We start from the raw sequence: 22,619 nt of genomic DNA, 5'->3' as shown, positions 1-22,619 counted from the left end.
AAACTTTTGCAATTAAAATTAAATTGGGACCAAGCAATCCCAGCAAATCTTCATATAACTTGATCTCAGTTTTGCCATCAAATTCAAAGTTTAATTGACTTGAAAGTTCCTAGACACGTTATTGGTTCTGAACTTGCGTTTATACAAATTCATTAAATTCTCACATGCATCAGAACAAGCTTGTGGTGTATGTATTTAAATTCCGTTCAATTCTCATTAAATAACCATTTCATAAAGATTAATAGCGAAGTCGCGTGTTTCACCCTAAGAATATATTTCATTGAGGCGTCAGATCTGTGTCAAGTTAATGGATTTAAAGATGGATAAAAGCTATCATTACATGATTCAACCATAACACCTCCATCGATAGCAGCAGACTCAAATAATTGCAAGACTTTATGAAATTCGTTGTCGGAACACAATGTCTATTTGACAAATATCATTGGAAACAGATTAGTTCTAAGGAGAATATTGCTTAGATATTCTAGAAAAACGCAAAGCCGCTTGTAATATCGATTATTATATATTTGCTTCAATTTTATAAATGCTTATCGGAATGACAAATGACACGAGTTACATGTCAGATGAAAGCTTAGAAGATGGAGAAAAATAAACTATTTTTACTTTTAAAGACAATGCTAGTATACATCTATAACTTGCGTTAAAAAGTGTACATGTTTCTAGGACATTTAGAGGAAAGTCCTTGATAGTCATTTGTTTACATAAATATATATAAGAACTGCCAGAAATTTGAATTTAAATCATGTAAAGAGAAAAATTACTCTAAAATAAAAGAAATCAGGTAATTTGATTGTATTGAATATTAAAAAAAAAAAACATTAAAACGTCAAAGTAGTGAGGTTAAAACTTTAGAGCATAAACTACTGGTGGCAGCGTCTCAGTGGCCAAGAGTGTAGAGAGGGAGAGAGAGAGAGAGAGAGAGGTATAAGAGGTTATATGCTCTCTAGCAGCACGCGATTGCATGTTGCTAGAGAGAGATTACATATACACTCCTATACACCTCTCTCTCTAAACCTCCGCTATACTCTCGTCCACTGGGACGCTGCCTCCAGTAGTATATGCTCTAAGGTTAAAACCAGTGCAGTAAACTAAGGGCCATTTTCATAATATGCGGTAAAAGTAAAAGTAAAGGTAACTATTACCTTAAAGTTAACCCAGACATATCATTTCATAAAAAATTTCACATTCAGGGTTAAGTTAACCGAAAGTATGTATGTTTTTCTACAATTGGTAGTGCTGAGAACTCGTCACGTGACCCTTATTCTTAGATAATCAGTGGTCTGTGGAAGTCAAATAACCTCACATTTTCGTTTAGAAGAGATAATGAGAAACCAAAAAACGCAATGGATAATAAAAGAGCAGTAAACTTTACACAAGACGAATAGAATTTATTGATATATTTAATGTAAAAACATAAAAATATTATAGAGTGTAAAAATAATGATGTACGTACATGGAAAGATAGGGAAAAAATTTGGAAACGTACTGAAGAAAAATAAAAAATTTTTGCCGGACTAAAGCAATTTCTCCCTGTTCTGGCTTTGAATATATTGTGGACGTAACGCGAATAAGGCTCGATAGGAAAAATGCAAAAAAATGTAAAGTCAACATGCAACAACTGTTGTAGACAAAGCGAGGTTCCTACAAAGAAAACAATTAAGTAGTTATTACATAAGGTAATTTGGATACTTACCTTTCTGTTGGATGACTGATTGCTTCCTCAAGTTCCTCCAACAACATTTCAACTGTTCTGGGTTTTAATCTAAATCTCGCAAAATAGTCGTGTGAATCATAATTTCAAAATAATTAGGTCTCCTCCGAAGTATTCTAGGCATTACTTCACTTACTAATTTTTCTTTGCTGCTATATGCATTTTTTTCATAATCACTCAACTTCTACAAACTAAATTCTCAATCCCAACTCGATAAAATTTACGGATTTAGATAAAACTTTATAGGTTAGGTTTCTCAAAACCGGTAGTTAACCCATACTTTAAGTTATAGTTAACAAATTGGGAGGTTAACCAAAAGCTAATGCCAAATCCGATATTGTGAAAAGGAAATTTACTGGTTAACTTGCAGTTTCCAGTCATCTTCAAGTGACCAGATATTATGAAAATGGCCCTAAGTAAGAAAATAATAAACAAATTTGAGGTTTCAAGACAAATGACAATTATTCAAGTTAGGCAATTCACATTACATCTATCACAAAAATTGGTCGGCGCGTCAGCAACATTGGAAAGCAGGAGCGAATCAACATACCGAAGCGGCTCAAATAAGTGCAAAGGAAATCAAGATACTGGGTGGCTCAAAGAAGAGTAAAAGGAAACAAACAAAACCTAAATTAGAGACTTGTAACAGTGAGTTAAATATGAATAATTGTAAAAGATTAGTACAGGTTTTAGCTATTGAGTTATTGCATTGTTGCCAGATGGCAGTCCATCGAAATGGTCGTGTACACCAATTTTGATAATTTATGAAACAATTCTTATAACAATTAACTGGTTCCCACTAAAAACAAATCGGTATGGTTTAGTTTTTCTAATATTAAATTCAATATTGACAATAATATTTATAATTTTTTGCAGATTGGTGTCTGGAAATCGTGGCAAAAGGAAGGCCTGGACATAAAAGACATCGTATGGCCGGGAAATAGCCACACTCCTCCGCAAGGGGTACCTGAGAAATTTCATCTGAAAATTACATTTTTAGAAGAGCCACCGTATATCAACCTCGCACCACCAGATCCTATAACTGGGAAATGCTCATTGGATCGAGGCGTCCTTTGCAGAGTAGCAAGCGATACAGACATCACAGAGTGAGTAATTAAATGATTTTAGTTTGTAGGCTTAAAAATATTAACTATTATCCACAAGGTGCCACAGGAATATCTTGGTTAGAATCAGTATTTTGAGTAAGATTAAGCTGTAGCAATACTCAATATATGTGTACATCCTTTAAGTATGCAAATAGTAAAAAAACAAAGAAAAGTATACAAATATGTATGTAACCTTATCTTCGCTAAGTAGAGATAAAGAAAGTAAATAGCTGTTAAAACAAACCATACTTGAATAAAAAGTTGCATTATTAACCCATAAAATTAATATTTTGAAATTAGAAAATATAAAACTAAAGGTTAGAATCGATGAATTGAAAAATTATAGCAGATAAAAATACTTTGGCTGACTTTACGTCTGGAAAAGCCATATACGGGATCGCTGATATGGGAGGATGGAGGAAATGGAAACGGTCAATTCTCTCCGAAAGTAAAATAGCAATCGAAAAATCATTATTACAATAAATAAAAATTAAGTATACTGTCACCGAATCCGATACTTTGCATTACATCTAATGTAAAATAAATACAAAATCATCGTAGAGCACGAAAACACAGCGACATCGCTGTCATCATCATCAATAAAATTAAATTAAGATAGTGACAGATGCATAATTACGAATCGGCTACTGACTCTCGGACCACGGTAAATCAAACCTCGGACTATTATTTTAGTATCAAACCGTTTTTCGAATGTTTCTGTGATATTTTTAAAAGAAAAAAAGCAATACGAAGTTCTACGCCTTCCTAGGAGCCTTACCAGCCGCGGCTTCGAAACAATCGGGTGGCAAGAATCTACTAGGAAAAGGAGGCGTAGACATGGCGCCCAACTAAGGGGCCTCGAGTGGACAAGTGCGCCCACAAGGACCTTACAACCAGGTATCGATATGGAAAATAGATATCCACCTAGAATTCAACAAAGACATTCAGAAATAGACAGTGAATTGCCTTTTGGACCGGCACAACGTTCCACTCCAAGGCAGAAATCACCCACAGGCGAACAACGTCTCATTGATGCGTTTACGTCAGGCTTATGTAACATGCTACAGCCGGATACAAGGCCGACACCCCGTCTCACTTTTTGCGGCGGAATCACGAAGTGTCCGGCAACGTTCTTCGCACTTTGATGAGTGGACACCAACGCCGGAGATGGGATCAACACCTGCCCCAAGCACTATCCGTATTCCGGACAAGACAGCAACAACAGCGACCAGAACGAGCTGTTCTCAAGCCAAACTCTACGAACCAGACTCCCAAGCACCCACGCAATACCAAGCCAACGCATGAGTCTTGGTGAGGTCTCATCCAACGAATCGAGAAACTTTCGCCCCGCTCTGGACTGGTCCCGGCAGAGTACTACGACGTTTGGGAGACGTTACCTACGAAATCGGACGACACGGCGCTCGAACTCAACTCCACCACCTAGACGACCTCCGCCCAGCGCCCCAGGGCAATGATGACGTCGAACTAAGCGACGACGTGTCTGACGACGACGACCCAGTCCCAGGGGACCACCACCAACCACAACCTCCACAACCAGGCCAGCCAGCCACCAGCGAGCAACAATGTCAAGGTGACGTTTTTTTGGGAAACCTGTGAATCGAAGAGCTGCAGTAATGAGAAGATCGAGGATGCCACCGAATCCAAGCCACTGTGGTGGTTTTCGATAGAGTTCGAAATGTCGTAGCTGCGTGAAATGGATGGTATTTGACATCTTATTTGACTTTTACCCCTGTTTTGTTTGTTCATAAATAACATTGTTTATACGTAATAAAAAGTTGAGTAATGGCACCTCCGAAACCATCCTTTTGCGGATCCTTCATTAAGGCTTTTCTTCAAATTTTGCGTCATATTCATAAATTTTTTAAACATCTCTTATTAGACTCTGTATAAAACGTATGCTTTTTGAGACCACAACGGTATAAGCTAAAAAACTGTTTTTGTGCTTTTAGGATTTTTCCAGCAACGCAAATTAGTGACATAATGGAAGATAATCTCTGTTTTAAATAGCTCTACCGTGAAACCAACGAAGGGTACAATATGGAAACCATATACATTTAAAATAAAAGCAGTAGTTTTTCTAAAGCTTCGTATTAATTATCTAGATTTTATATTTTGTTGTTCTTTATATACAAGTATGAATTGTAAGTGTCGTTAAAATGAATTCGTTGCTTTTTTTAAACATAAATTCCAAACATAGGTATAGTTTTTCAGAACAGAAAATGTGCATTTCCTGTTTATAATGTTTCCTTCTAGAAATACTTTGGACATTTATGTGTCTTACATTACAACATATTGGATTTACATGTTGAGAATGTAGAGTTTAGAACTATAAAAATATTGTTTCCAATTACAATGCAATATGTCTCCTGCAAAAAAAATAATGTGCTGATAGTTTTTTGGAACTGCAGTGTTGAGAGAAAAGTTTCTGATCTTTTCTGTCAAATGCCAAACGTTAAACTCAATGCTCACACAATTTGACTAGTACAGTCTGTTGAACATCTATAAAAACGTCCAGCAGTAAAATTTAATGAGTTTCATACGCGTCCCTAAAAAAAGTTTTCTGCTAAGGTAAAATATAATAAAAATTTGTATATAATGTGTAGAAAATATCTATTATATGTTCATTTGGCCAACAACATTTTTTAATTATTTATGTCCTCAATTTTCTTTATACAGGGTGGCCAAATGAAAACGAAACAGAGCCACTTTCAGGAACTGCGTCAAGATTGTAGAAAAACGCTCAGATTCGTCGACTTTAGATTAAAGGGGGATATTCTTTGGTGGTATTTTTGACTCCGCCACTTTCACCCCCAAGCAAGGGTAAGCATCACCCCAAAATATTTAAATGGCATTGGGGGTTGAGTAAAATTTCTTTTGAAAGCTCTTACAATTCTCTTTACAACAGACTTTAAGTTTTATATTTCCCCCAATACTTATTAAGAATTTTGATTTTAAAGTTGAAACTGCAAACAATTAGTAACGGTAAAAATGTCAGTCATTCGAGTTAAGTACGCCAATTGTATAAATTTAGTATTTCTTGCGTTACATTGGTTTTTGGCTATTTGTTATCACTTTCGTAAAAAAACAGAATTGTAAAAAACAGAAATGAATGCTATACACACACAATGAACGTAAAATTAGTGGATTCCAAACTATTTTCTAGTAATATTTGGAAGCGTTGGTTGGTAGTTTATTTAATTGTTTTTGCAAATTAAACAATATGGTTTATTCCATTATGGTTTATTCCATTGCGGAAAGGGTAGATATCATTTCGCTTTACTTTATGAACAATAAATGTGCGAATAGAACAACTCAGCTATTTAATGAACAACATTAAGATCGACATGTCAGGAGGAAGTATGTTCTAGAGTTAGTAAAAAAAATTCAAGAGACAGGGAACGTATCCAATAAAAAACGAGAAATTGAAAAACCTATTATAGTTAATGAAGCTAGTGAAGTTGCAGTTTTGGGACAAATTCATCTTGATCCTACATTAAGTACGAGGCAGCTGGCATGTGTGTCTGGGATCAATCGAACTAGCATACAAACCATTTTGAAGAAGAATAAATTCCATCCATACAAAATACATTTAGTCCAGGAACTTCATGAGGATGATTATGACCTCCGTTTGCAATTTTGCGAAATAATGAGTGAGCGAGCAGGGAACGATTCACAGTTCCTTTTTAACATTTGTTTTTCTGATGAATGCAGTTTTTTCTTGAATGAGACGGTAAATCGTCACAATTGCCGCTATTGGTCCGATTCAAATTCAAGAGTTTTTCAAGAGATGCATACACAGCAACCGGAACAATTAAATGTATGGGCTCGAATTTTCGGCGACCGGCTGGTGGGTCCTTTTTTTCTACCTGGTAATTTGACTGGCCAAATGTATCTGAAATTACTGGAAGACGCTATTGACCCTGCCTTGACTGATATTATAGAAAATGTTCTAGAGCATGATGATGATCATTTGATTTTTCAACAGGCCGGTGCTCCTTCTCATTATGCGTTAATTGTCCGTCAGTATTTAGATCAACGTTTTCTACAGAATTGGATTGGGAGAAGAGGCAGCATTGAGTGGCCTCCACGGTCACCGGATTTATCGCCCCTTGATTTCTTTTTGTGGGGATACCTAAAAAGTAAAATCTATAAAACACAGCCAGCGTCGCTGGAAGATTTGCGTCAAAGAATCGTCGACGAATGCCGTCGAATCACTCCGGAAATGCTTCGGAATGTGCGTGAATATTTCGAACAAAATCTTTGTCATCAGTTTGAACAATTAATCAACTAAGTAGTAAGTAGGTAACTAAACATAATTTAAATATTAAAATGTAAATTTATTTCAAAGTATTGGGCGGAATTATAAAATTTAAAGTCTGTTGTAAAGAGAATTGTAAGAGCTTTCAGAAGAAATATTACTCAACCCCCAATGCCATTTAAATATTTTGCTTATCCTTGCTTGGAGGTGAAAGTGGCGGAGTCAAAAATATATAATAGTTTAACACTTGACTACACGCGATCGACCCGACTCACCCTGTATATTACTATTACCTTTAAAAATCGATCAATGTTACTATCTAATTCGCCCACCTGGTTAAGCAGGGGCTTTTTCAACAGTATAAAGTTAAATTGACCTCGATAAATTTGCTTGGACACTTCCGCCAGATCCTGGTTGAGCTGGGTTGAACAATAGCGGTTTTTACAGGATCTAATATTTCCCCGGTAAGACCAAGTCTGGTTAGGTGATTACGGATACGGTCCTTCTGGACGTAGCTTAATATCAGTCAGGTATATCGGTAGGGATAAAAGCTTGATCAAGCGGCTCCGCAACAGAAAGGTAAACGTGAGGTTGAAAGAAAAACGCTGCACGATTTGTAAACGTCTCACGTTCCGCATTTAAGTCTGACTTAACATATTTGTAGGAATAAATGCACTAGTTGGAACAAACATTCAATGTCAGTTTATCTGGGTGACGCTAAAAAATACATACAAAATAATTTACATTTACAAAGTTTTTAAATACTTATACAAGGTGCTTCAAAAAGCACTGTGATCGATAATCGAAAGAAAAAAACAATTAGCCTTTTAATCAAACTAAAACTCAGTCCAGTACACAGGATGATTCACAACTTACCCAAAAAAATTAGGGAATAGATGCGGCATGAAAAATGGAGTCAACATCGTAAAAAAATTTTTTGTAAAATCCTTAGTCCGAGAAAAAAACATTGAAGTTGTACTACTTTCAAGCATTACATTGCTGGACAACTGTAGCCTCTAGTGTCATTCGCAATACGCGTGGAGAGCCACGTGGCCTCAGCGACTCCCAATACAGTCGTTGTTGCGGTAGTGTTTACAATAGTTTTTTAGTACCTAGTGTCAAAAATGGCTAGTTGCACTCAGAGTTGATGGATATCGTTTTAATTTATCGGGAAGCAAGATAACATTTGTATTATGGTGAAATATTAGTGTTACGGTAAAGCAGGACAACATTTGTGTTAGTTTGTAGAAACTGAGTAAGACAGGACCAAATGTCGTCGGTGGACAAAATTTTGAAGAGTTGGTTATGTCAAATTATTTTACTAATTAAAACCACAAATTAATTTTATTAATTAACAATAACAATAGCGGCAGAAGCAGTTGAATTTACTGATATAAAATAGGTGCTATAAAATTCTATTTATTCCTTTCCTTGCGAAGTTCTTTCAAGTTTTTGTCCGTTGTGATCACTGCCGCTGTGATAGTCGCATTGTGCGGGGTCAGGTTTTACAGTGCACCAGTTTCCAGTGCCGTGCAGGAGTGTATTTTTAAAACATTTTCGAACTGCCCTTTTTGATTTTTTCTTTACAAAATTGTATTTGTAAGAGTCTACTGTACATCCAGAATTTTTTTTGGATAAGTTCTGAATATATTGAATTATATTCACAATATCTAGTAAATAACTAAGACCATTCTTCAAGAAGAGTCACCAGACAGCCAATGGTTTTTCAAGATGTTAATTCTTATCTGTATGCTGTAGGTAAGATGTCTATGTCTATTGCTGTCTATCTATCTACGGACAGGTTTAGATAAACACATGATGTTCAGATACTAAAAGGATGATATTTTTTAATTAGTGCACCTTTTAACAGATTTCGTCCTTGTTATTGATAAGAAATTCTAAAGCTTTAAATGGTTAAACTGGTTATTATTCAAAATTGATAGGTTTTTCTTATTTACGGTTGTTTCCTTAAGGATTGCTTATTATTAAGGATCATTAAAAAAATTCTCTTGTTCCAGAACGATAACATTAACCGTTTTCCTAAACTACATTTAATTGCATTATATAGGGTGTCCCACTAAGATCGGCGAGATACGATATTAGAGAAAGTTTAAGCCCTAAAGCTTCGGGAAAAAAATTGATTAATTAATCGACCAAGAGAAATCGCAATCTACATACCAAAACAGAGTTGAATTTTTCTGAGAAATGTTTCCTATTCAGGTATATTAAATAGTACAAATATGGATAGCCGAATTTATGTCGCATAACTTTTGTTATTGACATTTTGTTCTATCTCTCGACGGAAAGGGTAGGGGAAGCCCCTAATTTCTGATAAAAAAAATGCATTTTTTAAGGATTGGCTCATCAAAAGCCCATAGTGTTATACCTCGTTGGAGAGGTCTTTTCATGCTTTATCTCGTGGTGAATGCGTGATGTCAATTACCTCAATATGGAAACTTTATGATTTATCTTATTTCAAAAGAATGCCGTTTTATGGATTTTTCATAAAAATTTTAAATGCAATGCTATAGTTTTCTTACATAAATAAATTCAGCTTCAAAAATTGATGAATTTAGAATAAGTTAGAAATTTCTAACAAAAGTGTTGTTTATTTATTGGCGTTATTTATCCAAGTATAGGTTGTTTCACGGTTTCTTAAAAAAGTGAAATAGCAGAATAAACTTTTTAAAGTTAGTTTGAAGAGCATAGAAATAGCTACATTTTGACGCCAAAAAGGGTTCGATATCTTTTTTGTTATCAAGTTATTCGCAAATTAGTGAACAGAAAATAAATAATGAAATTAATTGAGGAACACGATGCTAACGAAAAGATATTTATTTATCAAAACAAGATGTGTTTATAAAAGAACTTGCCTGAACAGGCAGCGAAGGTTAAATTCCTGCATTGAAAATAATGGTATACTGTTCTTAAAATTTAACTGTTCTTTATATAATATCAATATCTGTTTGTTATTGTACATTGACTTAAAGATCAAACTAAAATTACAGTCAACGTACAAAATCAGTGACTACTAGCACTTTGTTAAGTATTGTAATATTTGTGGCAAGATAATGTAGACATTTAAAATAGCTATTTATGATATACGTGTTAAAAGTAAGATTTTCTTTTGTGAGTGAAGATGATTAAAAACGAGCGTAGCGAGTTTTTTAACTTCACGAACAAAATAAAATCACTTTTAACACGTATATCATACACTATTTTTTCTACAAAACTGTTAAAAGTGGGCTTTTAACAGTTTTTAACTAGTGTTAAAAGTAACTTACTTTTAACACGCGTGTCAAAAAATTACATTTTTAACATCAAAAATGACAATTAAAAAGCCCACTTTTAACAGTTTTGCAGAAAAAATATTTTTTGTACCCAAACGGCTCATATAATCAAATAAAAAATTGTCAATATTGCTCGAAACAGGAAAAAGTTATGAATGGATATTATCACCATATATCAATTTTGTAGGAATTGTAAGTTTTAAAAATCTACCAAAATTTGTAGATTGAAATTAAAAGTCCACACCCTAAAAATAATAAAAATCGAATAATACGTATTCGAATTATTTACAAAATTTAAAAAATTTTCACGAACTTTGAGGCTATCTAGCGGCCAAAGGAAGCGATTTTGGATATAGGTGAATTAGCCTAAATCTGTCTGTTTTGAGTCCACGAATCTGCGGTCTTCCGTTGTACACATTATTCTGGGACACACTATTTAAGAAATTGTAAAACATTAAGTAATAATATTTAATGAAGGTAAAAATTTCACTGTACTTTCCTCCAAGATTGACGGGTTCAAGAATCAGTCAAGATTTTGACTTTCAAGAATAAAAAATGAAATATTTTCTTATTTATCTTTTTTTATCAAGAAGTAATTAAATGAAAACTGATGATTTTCGTCTTTTGAGGTATAGGTATCCTTTATGAAATGGCTGTGCGTGGGTAGGCCATACACAGCATTACTTTCTTAGCGTGTTTACCGCACAAAATAGCAGGTTAAAACCTTCTAAAGCCATTCTTAAATATAAAACGTAATCTTGCTCCAGTCCATGTAACTTAGGCTTTCGCTTGACCTTTCTGATAAATTTTCTGCAAAAATAAAGCCTAGTAACTCAGGTTTATACGGTTCACAAATACCCTTCATCCCTTAGTAACTTATTCCTGTTAGATTCGAATCTGTGAATTTCCATATAAGCAAGAAGAACTATGAACTATGAATTTTATATAAATTTCAGGTCTGCGTTTTCCTGAAATATATTCAAATTACTGGCATGATGTTCCTTGTTATAACTTCATTTGTGCTGCTCCTTATTCCCCTCTCTTTTATGTTACTTATTCTGCGCAGTGTTTATAGAAAGCCTCATACCTACACATGTTGGGGTCGTTGATAGGTGCTACTACAATAAATCCTGAAGGTACAAACATTTTTCAAATGTACATACATTTGTTATCGCAGTTGAAATTGACACAATATAAAAAAAATAGGATGTAATTAAGGAAGTATAAAAATAATAAAATAGAAAATCAAAAATATTGTAATAATAGAATAAAATATATTTACAAATATATTTGTATATTACAGGTATATTATTACTAGTATAACATGTTACACAATACTTTCCTTCGGCAAGCAAAGGAGTGCCTTTTTTAAATTCAAAAATATTGAAAATTTTTCGAGTTATATTGATTTTTCGAAATAAAGGTCATCTCGAAAATCGGCTCTTCTTGCTCGACGAATAGTCGTAGAGAAACGAGTCAGGGCCCATTTTTTTTCCTTAAGAGTTGTACTTTCATGGTAAAAAAGAGTGATTACGATTTTTTTCATTTCAAATATCTAAAAATGACTGAAAAAAGTAAAAAATTTTTTGGTAGTGATTTTCTTGAATATCTTTTTCGATTTTCATTTCTCGATAATGTCTATTACAGCAATCGACTGCTGGCATTTTTATGAGAATTTAAAAAAAGACGTTGCTCTACGACCTTCTGGAGCCGAGATACTTTCATGGTAAAAAAGAGTGATAACGATTTTTTTCATTTCAAGTATCCAAAAATGACTGAAAAAAGTAAAAATTTTTTGGTAGTGATTTTTTGAATATCTTTTTCGATTTTCTTTTCTCGATAATGTCTATTACAGCAATCGATTGCTGGCATTTTTCTGCGAATTTAAAAAAAGACGTTGCTCTACGACTTTCTGGAGCCGATATTTTTTTCTTTCAAAAACTAATCGATAGGTTTTTTTAATAGCTACAACTTTCCCATTTAACTTTTTTCGATTGGAGTTCAATTTGCTTTTTTATTACGAAAAACCGTTTTTTAGGTTAACTTCGCCGTTTGTGCGCCACAGTAAAAAACTTCCTTTCTTAGAATTTTTTTTTCTATATCACCATATTTTTTTTGTTTGTAGCTGACATTTTTTGTAAGTTCTTCTACCTATTGATTGAACTATTTGTGGTGATTGTATTATTTGTTAGGTAGGCACTTACTTTTATGTATTAGACATTAGTAGATTCTAGCAGATGTCTATAAAGTGAGATTCTTAGTCATTATTTATTTATTAAATCGGCTACTGTTTGTGGTAACTAGGAAAAGGTATTTATTAAACAAAAAAGTTGTATTAGAGGATGAAGAAAATAAAAAGCATTTTTCGAGGCTTAATTGCGATAACAAGAAGTATTTTAAAACTTATTATTTATGTTGAATAGAAGAAGTACATCCATGGTTCCAATATTTTTCCTTTATTTTCATATCATTTAAGCCCTACATAAGTAAAACATTGCATTGTGACATCAAATAAGGGAACATTTTAAATCTAGGGACAAATATAGTTAAATTTCTAATTTAAATAGGAAAGACATCGGTTTAATTTAAATATGTAATTCAATTAACAAAAATACTTGCAATATTACTTATATATTATTATTTTATATTTATATACTTATTTTATTTATAATGTATCACCAAATATATGAATTGCACTGATTTTTTTTTAAATCTTCATTGAAATTCATGGAATTGTAATTGAGGATCCCAAAAACATTTATCGCATTTTGGCTGAACATTTGGGCTACCGAAAAGTGTGTGCTCTGTTTGCTCCGCACAAGTTGACTGATGACCAAAAATTGCTCAGAATTCCACATTCCAAGGACATCACCAAGGAAGCCAAAAAGGACAAATACTTCCTTTACAACGTTGTGACTGGTCATGAAACTTGTGTGTTTTCAATATGATCCAGAAACCAAGCGCCAAAATGCCGAGTTAAAGGCGGCAGATGAGCTAAAACCTAAAGAAACTCGTTTGGAGAAGTTAAAAGTGAAGACAATGTTGATTTGCTTTTGCGATTCCAAGGCCAAACACTCAATATACAATTCTATATTAGCGTTTTGAAGCGTTTGGTGCATCGTATTCATCGTATCCGACCAGGATATCGCGCGTTTGTTGCACGATAATACGCCATCTCATTGATCGACACTTGTGATCGATTTTTATTTTACTAAAAATCGCATTTTAACTGTCAATTGCTCTCTTTGTTCGCTTGAATTGGCATCGTGCGTCTTTAACCATTTCAGTAAAATGCATTTACGGATGAAATAGTTTTGTGTATCTACTATTAGAATTTCTGTTCAATTAGTGTAAGAAATTTAACTACATCCAAATGACCTCGTGAAACAGCCAAATCTGTTAACGTCAGTCCAGATTTGTCTTTAATATCAATGTCTCCTCCACATCCTACAAGAAATTTGACTACGTCCAAACGTCCTTGTGCAGCTACCAAATGCAGTGCTGTAAGGCCGTTATTGTCTTTACTATCAACAGATACCCCAAGGTCAACAAGCGCTTTAATAACGTTGAAATATCCTTTTGAAGCAGCTGAATGTAATGCTGTTTGTCCGGAACTGTTTGTAATATTAACATCTCCTCCAAATATTATAAGAAATACAATAACATCCGAATGTCCACGCGAAGCAGCAAAATGTATTGGAGTTTGACCGAATTCATCTCTGGTATTAATATTTCCCTTATATCCAACAAGAATTTCGACTATACCTAAATACCCTTCGAGAGCAGCCAAGTGCAATGCCGTGAGACCAAATATGTTTGTAGCATTAACATTTATCCCAAATTCAACAAGAAATTTAACAATGTTGAAATATCCTTTGGAAGCAGCTAAATGTAGTACCGTTGAACCAAATTTGTCACTAATATTAGCGTCCTCTTCATGTATTACAAGAAATTTAACAATGTCAAAATGATTCCCTGAAGCGGCTAGATGTAGCGAGTTGAGCCCGTCGATGTTCCTACTATCAACGGGTGTACCAAGTTCAACAAGGAATTTGGTAATACTGAGATGTCCTTTTGAAGCAGCTAGATGTAACGCCGTTGAACCGGACTTGTCTCTAATACTGAGATCCCCTCCGTGTGTAACAAGAAATTTGACTATGTCCAAATTTCCCCGTAGAGCAGCCAAATGTAGGGCTGTTTGTCCTGAATTATTTTTAATATTAACATCCTTTCCATATTCCATAAGAACGACGCCTAAATATGCCGTAAGGCCGATGGTATGTTTAATATCAATAGCTGCACCAAGTTCAATAAGGAATCTTACTATGTCCAAATGTCCCTGGGATGCAGCTAGATGTAGTGCCGTTGCCCCGCAGTTACTTTTACTATGAATACCTTCTCCGTGTTCTAAAAGGAACTGAACGATATCTAAATGTCCTTGGAAAGCAGCTACGTGTAACGCCGTAAAGCCGTGGATGTTTCTACCACCAAGAGGAACACCAAGTCCAGCTAGGAATTTGACAATGTTGAAATGTCCCTGTGCAGCAGCTAAATGTAGTGATGTTTTATCCGATTTATCTCTGATATAAATATCAGCTCCATGTCCAACAAGGAATTTAACAATTTCCAAATGTCCTTTTAAAACAGCCAAATGCATCGCCGTGAGACCTTCAATATTTTTACTATCAACATTTAAACCGCATTCAACAAGGTATTTGACTACTTTAAAGTGTCCTTCAAAGGCGGCTAAATGTAGCGGAATTTCGTCGGACTTAGTTTTAATGTTAGCATTTCCTCCACGTCTCATAAGTAATTCTAGGACGTCCAAATGTCCATGGGAAGCAGCTAAGTGTAGTGCCGTGAAGCCATTAATGTTTCTACTACCAAGAGGTAGACCAAGTTCAACAAGGAATTTGACAACGTGGAAATGTCCTTGTTCTGCAGCTAAATGCAGTGGCGTTTGCTTGGCTTTGTCTTTAATTTGAATATCTCCGCCATGTGCGACAAGAAATTCGATGATGTCTAAATGTCCCTGTAAAACAGCCAAATGCAGTGCGGTTTGGTTGGCTTCGTCTCTAATATTTGCACCTCCCCCATGTCCAGCAAGAAATTTAACTACGTCTAAATGTCCTTGTGAAGCAGCTAAATGTAGTGCAGTCCGTCCATCGCAGTCTATACCATGAACATATACACTGCGCTCAATAAGAAATTTGACTATGTTCAGTTGTCCAAGTGAAGCAGCCAAATGCAGCGTCTCCACACTTTTTCCATGTCTCACAAAGAATTCGATAATGTTCGTTTGTTCCCGCAAAATAGCTGAATGTAGTGCTGATCGACCGAAGTTGTCTTTAATGTTGATATTACCTCCACATATTATAAGGAAATCTGCAATGTCCATTTGTTCGTGATAAATAGCCGAATATAGTGCTGTCAAACCATCGTTATCTGTAGTATCAATATCTACACCAAGTTTCACAAGAACTTTGACAATTTCAATGTCCCCGTCCCTGGTAGCAAAATGCAATGCCGTGCGACCGTAATTATCTCCGGTATTAATATCTGCACCAAGTTCCGCAAGAAATTTGACAATATCCGAGGCACCCCATTCTGCAGCTAAATGTAACGCTGTACGTCCAATGTCATCTTTAATGTCAATGTCTGCGTCAAGTTTTACAAGGTAAGTAACAATGTCTAAATGGCCTCTTAAAGCTGCTAAATGCAGTGGTGTATGACTACAATTGTCCTTAAAATTGATGTTCCCGCCGAGCTCCGCAAGGAATTTGACAGTTTCCAATTGGCACCAGTCAGCAGCTAAATGTAGCGAGGTACGACCTTCTCCATCTCTAGCGTTAATATCAGCCCCAGCTTGGACAAGTAACTTGGTAATGCCCAACCCACCGCGTTCAGCGGCGAAATGCAATGCCGTGCGGCTCTCACTGTCCTGGATATTAATATCTATGCCGTTTCTCAAGAGGAAATGGACGATGTCCAATCTGCTTCCTTTGGCGGCCAAATGGAGCACCGATTGGTTGTTCTTATTTGGAGTATTAATGTTGATTTTATTCTCCCAAAAGAATTTTACAGTATCCAAATGGCCCAGTTCAGCAGCTAAATGTATAGCCAGGTAACCATTTTCGTTCACACTGTTGACATTTGCGCCTTGATCGACTAAGAACTTCACCATATCTTTGTGGTTTTCCATAGCAGCATAGTGCAGAGGTGTATTACCATTCTTATCTTCGATGTTAATTCCACCTAGTCTTACAAGACTTTGTAAATTGTCTAACATGTTGCTTCTTTCATTTTTATATTCATTGTTTGGTACAGTGAGTTCTTTAGCTCTACTTATTTTAAAATCTATGCACTTGAGAATAAGTTTGAGGATTTCTATGCAGCCGTCCTTCGCCAGGATGTGAATGAGTTCATCATGGTAAGTTGAATTTCTCAGATATGTTTGGGATTGGTAGATTTCGAAAGTATTAGTTGGTAAAGAATTTGCGGTTTGTAGAAAACTGTTAAAGAATGCCCGGGTAACATTGAATTCGGGATTTACTAATACTTCGTCTATCAGCAACTTCTGAAACTCTGGATTTTTATTATGCAGTTCCTCAAGAATACTTTCGGCGACAAAATATTCCGCGAAAGTCCTGTGGACGAAACGAAATTTATCATCGAATCTGTGCACAATTCCGATCTTTAATAAGTTTTTTTCTACATCTTCATCGAATTGTTTGTAATTTGAGAATAAATCAAATTTGCGTTTGTCTAGGATCACTTTCAGGGCGAGATGTCTGTGACAAGTAAGACATACGTTAAATTGTCTGATTAACGCATCATTTGCCGTAGGATTGCCATTGGGATTACCTTTATATATGAACAAGTCCCGCGTCTTTTGTATAAACATGTCATACAAATTTTTTATATTCGTTATTTCTGGCAGTTCTGGTTCTAGGCGATGTCCATTTAAATAATCTTTACATACTTCCCAATCCGTTGATTTCGTCCACCGCTCCTGAAAAATCTCCGCCAACATCCTGACTTGCAACGGTATGGCGGCAAAGTGATTTTCTCCACAGTGGTACAACTTTATCCAAGAGGACATCTTCGATATCAACGCCTTGGCATACTGTTCGCACCTCCCTCTTTTCCAATAATCGGCTTTCAAATTTTGCATCCAGTACGTCACAAGAAAATCTATTTGATTATGCTCTGTAAAAGGTTGCAGTGAAAATGATTTCACTTGAAGTTTTGCTTCCAATTCTCGAATCATATGAGGCCTTGTGGTTACAAATACCTTGGCATAATTGGGTGCTTCCTTGCACTCCACAAGTAATCCAAGAACGAGTCCTGTATAATCAGGGCTGATTTCATCTACTCCATCGAGGATCAACACAACTTTTCCCTTCATTAAAAATATATCTTTTTCTAATTGGTTCGTCAATCTTGTCGAATGTTTAGAATTCAACAGTTCCAGCATAGTTATGGTTTCTCTATTATTTTCCAAAGAGTCCATTAAAATTTTAGTGTAGTAGTTAAGATCGACTCTGATGACCCACAAGCGGGGTCTTTTTCTTTTTATAAACTGTGTTATATTTGTCAGTACTGTGCTCTTTCCCATTCCGGCACAGTCTGAGATTAATATCACTTTTTCGTTTACCTCGTAAATGGTTTCCTCGTACAAAATCTGATCTGATGGGTTAGCTCTTTTCTTTGAATTCTCGCTTTTCAAAACGTTTCTTTTAAATTTGCGATTTATGTAGAACTTTGTAAAGTTTTCTTCTAAATTCAACAGTGGCGCCCCCACTATAATGTCTTTGTCTTTTATCAGCTTCTCCAATATTTCCGGTTTCAAAATGTGTTCATAGTTTTTGGTTAGTTTAGTCCCGATTAAGTCTTGCAAGGTCACTCTTTCTCCTTGAAATATAATATTCTTCTTCAGCAACAACTTCATTTGAGTTGCTTCTAAAAGATCCCCAAATGTCACAATCTTATCGTTGACACTACACGTTAATTTATCTGATACAAAGGTTTTTTGTTTGCTGTCTGTCAGCAGTATAACTTTCTTGAATTCGAATTCATTTAAAATTGTTTCCAATCTATTTCTTATTTCCTCTACTAGAGATTCAGTTTTAAAACTTATGATTACTAGAAAAGTATAATCCGACAATTCAAATGCTTCTAATATTTGTCGCTGTGCTTTGAGGTTATTCTCATCATTGAAATACAATGTTCTCATTTGATTATTACTCAAAGCGTGATGTATTTTTATTTTATGTAACAATTGCCCTTCTTCTACAATAATGTTGTATATTCGCGTTTGATCTTGAAAATTTATATCGTTATTCTTGAAGAGCACATCGTATTGTTTCAATTCTTGCCAGTATTTATCTCTGCGGAATTCTAAAAATTTGGCTTTAGCGTGAACTTCTGTAAAGTATATACCGTTCCTTTGTTGAAACCAGTCCATTACATTATCATAGATTTGATGGCGTAAATCTCGGGAATATTTCACAAGAAGCAACAGTTGCCCAATAGCTTTCCGCATGTGTTGTCCTGAAGGGTAATTGGGGTAAAATTGTAGATCGTTTAAAAAATTGTACAAATTTTCTTCCCTAATTATTTCATCGTGTATACTTTTGCTTTCGCAGTTCTTTTCGTAGTAACTATTTACGCTTTGCTTTAAATGAGTCAAGATTTTGTCATTAAATGTATAAAATGTGTTATTATCCTCTGCATGGTACAATAAGCTTTCGGAACTAACCACGTGGCTATTTAAAAATTCCTGCGCCTTTTCTTCAAACTTAGCATTGCTACAGATGATAACATTTCTTATTTTAAATTTCCTTTTGATTTCTTGGTACGAGATGAAATATTTCGCCAGGCTGAAATCGTCGCATTTTGAGTTTGTCGACATCAGTTCCTGGAATGTGATTTTCTTCGTTTTATTCTGCCTGTGTTTAGCCTGCAGTAGCAGTGCTCCTTCAGACCATTCCAGAACCATATCGTCGAACTTCCCTGCTGCTTCGTTTTCCGTCGACAACTTCCAATTCTTGAGAGTTCGAAGTGCGTTTAGAAGACATACAGTTAACAGGCTGACTTGGAACTGAACGCCTTCGCTTCCAGCGTTGCCGCTTTTTTTATACCTAAAGGAGCTTCTTTGTTTTAAATGCGATTCGATAGTGTTGTCTTCCGCACCGTCATTGCTTTTGTTTTTGGCATACCGTCGTACAGGATCCTCTTCCACGGGGTTTAACCTGAGAAAAGTGTTTCCCGTCAAACTCAGGACAACTTCTCCTTTATACTTTTCACCAACTGAATAATTACCGAGTATGCCGGCGTTGGGTTCTGCAACAAGAATCGAATCTGGTCGTCTATCTGAAAGCACTATAATCCTTATATTCTCCAACGTTGCCAGGATAGGAATGTCTTCTAGCATAACGTCCATCTCTGCTTTCATAACATCAGTTATATAGTCTTCAAAGAGAACTTTGTCGTCAAGTAATACTTGCCTGTATTTATCGTTTACGGACAAACACTTTAATAGTATATCCAATAAAGAAGGTGGAATTGTTTCATTTGCAAAATAAGTAAGAAAAGTTGCCCAACGCATTCGTCTTACTTTTGCGTATTTATCATGGTATGCATCGTCCTTACTGGTTCTCATCCCGAAAGCGGCATGGAAGAAGCTGTTCTTATCGGATATAGTCAAGCTTGGCCTCCACAGTGTGTTGTTGTATGTATAGAAGCAAGAATCCATTTTCTTTGCAGATAGAACAATCCTGTAAAAGAATATATTATGGTTAAGCAAATTCAAAGTACTTTTAGTCATTTGAAAATCATTTTAGTCATCAAGTTCTTTGTGGGACACATACAGGGTATACCACGGTGACGAGACATTAAACGTATTTCAGAAACTACTTCGATTTTAAATTTGGATCCCGAACATCCTTAAGAACATTTGTAGAGGTCATCAAGATCGATTTTGTAGTCGACTTTCAAATGACCTTGAAGACTAAGGTCCAGGCCAGATCTAAGGTCATGATTGAGTGAGTACTTTGATGACAAACATTTTGTTCCGAGGTTGCTTCAAAGATTATTTGAACTCGCTGTGACCTTGAGCTTGACCGCAAGGTCAAAGTAAAGACCACGTCCGGATGTAACATTTTCTGTCGAATCCATTCCCAAGGTAGAAAATAGAGAGTCCCATTGAAAATTATGATGTTGACGTTCAATTGACTTTCAAGGTCACGGTTAAACTCAAATTCAAGGTCAACAACCGCCTCACTCCAATGAACTGAATAACTTTCATTTAGGTCATTGTACATGGTATGTATGTAGCACTGCCACTCAAAGGTTTTTTTTTTATAAATTGGAGCATGTTATTACAGTTTTACTTGAAGGTAGTGAACAACCACATAAAAATGTAAGTGCATTTTAAATATTTACATTTTGAAGAATATCCAAACAATTAAATATATAAATAATCACGTATTAAATCTTAAAAAACATTAAAATAAATAGCAATAACTAAAAAAAGAAAATAAATACATTAATAGGTACATAAATAAATCATGTGTCTCAGAAATAAAGCTTTTGTCAACCTACTCCAAGGAATCACATATAGAATGTTGCTAGTCTAATATTACAACACCCTGTACAACCATTTTTGATAAGTATTTTGCTCAAAATATGTCAAACTTAATGCAAATTATATGTTATGCGAAACAAGATTACAACGGTACCGAATACTGATATTAGCATTACGCAAAACTGCCATTCTTACCTGTCAACTTAATGGGCCTTATTCCGGTTGTGATCGTAGCACTTATCGAATTAACTTTCTAGAAACCCTGAAAATAAATTTGATTTAGAATATCCTCCTACGTTAAAAATAATTTAAATACACAATACCCACTTGTAATAATTATTATAATACAATCAAAACAAATTTACTGCCTGTTTTTTGTTTGAGATACAACTCTTATGAGTCAAGCTATCTTGTCTGACCTCATCTAGACCGCAGAAACTGTGACGTTACAACAACGGAAAAGCATGAACGCTATGCACGTATACATTTCGGGTTATGGCAACTAATCAGCTATGTAAATGTTTCTGTTATTTAACAAACCACATTATGCTAAACTCGTAAAATATTTTTATTTGTATTTATATATACCTAATATTTACATTTAACTTTAACTTAGAAGAGAAAGAAAACAATGTATGTAGTTATGCCGATTTTGGACAGTAAAGACTGTAAGTAAAGACTATTATAATAATAAAAGGTGTAACAGCGACAAGTTTCCTAATCATCAAAAGCTGAAATAAACGAAACGACAGTTACGAGTTTCATTACAACACTTCTTAAAAGTTTTACGATCTTTCTAAACATTGAAAATGAAACAACAATACAGAACCGTCATCGTAGCTACTGCTAAACTTATTTTAGGTTAAGAATCATCTTTGTTCAAACACAATTTAATCAATGACAGTACCTACAATGTATCATCATCTGGAGAGACTATTACTCTGATCAGTATTAAACTAAGAGCCGGATAGGAAAATTTTCCTAATCATTTTAGGCACCGTAAGAGTCTACGACTTAAATACTACAACCTAAAAGAAAACATTTGAGCACTATGCATGTGTTGTCAGCGGAAAATTAAACTTTCCAATTTTGAAAAACATAAAAACCTTATGCCGTACAAAAATAACGGTTCTGGAAAGAATAAAAAAATTTCATTTTCCAAATATTTTCACTAATGTAAAAATTATAGAAAACTATACGGCGTGCCTGATTTTAAATAAAGATCCAAAGTTCCAAAAAAACGTTTCCATATAACTGCATTTTTTTCCATGCACAAGTTTTTAATATGTGTACACACATCTACAATTCGATACGTTTGTTTTGAAAAAAAATATTTTTTGAATCCAATACAACAAATAAAATAAAATTGTTTGATGTAGAAACATAAAACTGTAAGATCAATAATAATTTTTACCATAATTTTCTTTGAAAATTAATTTATTTAAAAAAAATAATTAATCAAACATGAAAATGGTGCATTCTGTAAAGGTTGCTGATGATGGTGATCACGACAAAGATTTCGTAAGTGAACTCGAAAGTGGAGATGAGGAGGACGAGGACGAAGATTAAGTTTTCATATGTATTAAAATAAAAAAAAAACAAAATAAAAAAAAGATCTACAAAT

General features: G+C 34.8%; 1 protein-coding gene across 1 annotated transcript; it reads right to left on the bottom strand.

Annotated features, from left to right (window-relative positions):
* Positions 1 to 13,068: 13,068 nt before the first annotated feature.
* On the bottom strand, positions 13,069 to 21,415 carry LOC108905016. The gene is made up of 3 exons (XM_018707769.1): positions 21,323 to 21,415; positions 21,191 to 21,257; positions 13,069 to 20,186 (listed from the first exon to the last, which is right to left on the bottom strand). Exon 3 carries the CDS (start codon positions 20,162 to 20,164, stop codon positions 13,736 to 13,738), a length of 6,429 nt encoding a protein of 2,142 aa, XP_018563285.1. The 5' UTR covers positions 20,165 to 20,186; positions 21,191 to 21,257; positions 21,323 to 21,415; the 3' UTR covers positions 13,069 to 13,735.
* Between the last annotated feature and the right edge of the window lie 1,204 nt (positions 21,416 to 22,619).

Source organism: Anoplophora glabripennis, unplaced genomic scaffold (assembly GCF_000390285.2).
Source record: "Anoplophora glabripennis isolate ALB-LARVAE unplaced genomic scaffold, Agla_2.0 scaffold73, whole genome shotgun sequence".
In the NCBI taxonomy this organism is placed as follows: Eukaryota; Metazoa; Arthropoda; class Insecta; order Coleoptera; family Cerambycidae; genus Anoplophora; species Anoplophora glabripennis.
Note: the sequence above shows the minus strand (reverse complement) of the source record. Positions and strands in the feature narration are given on the sequence as shown.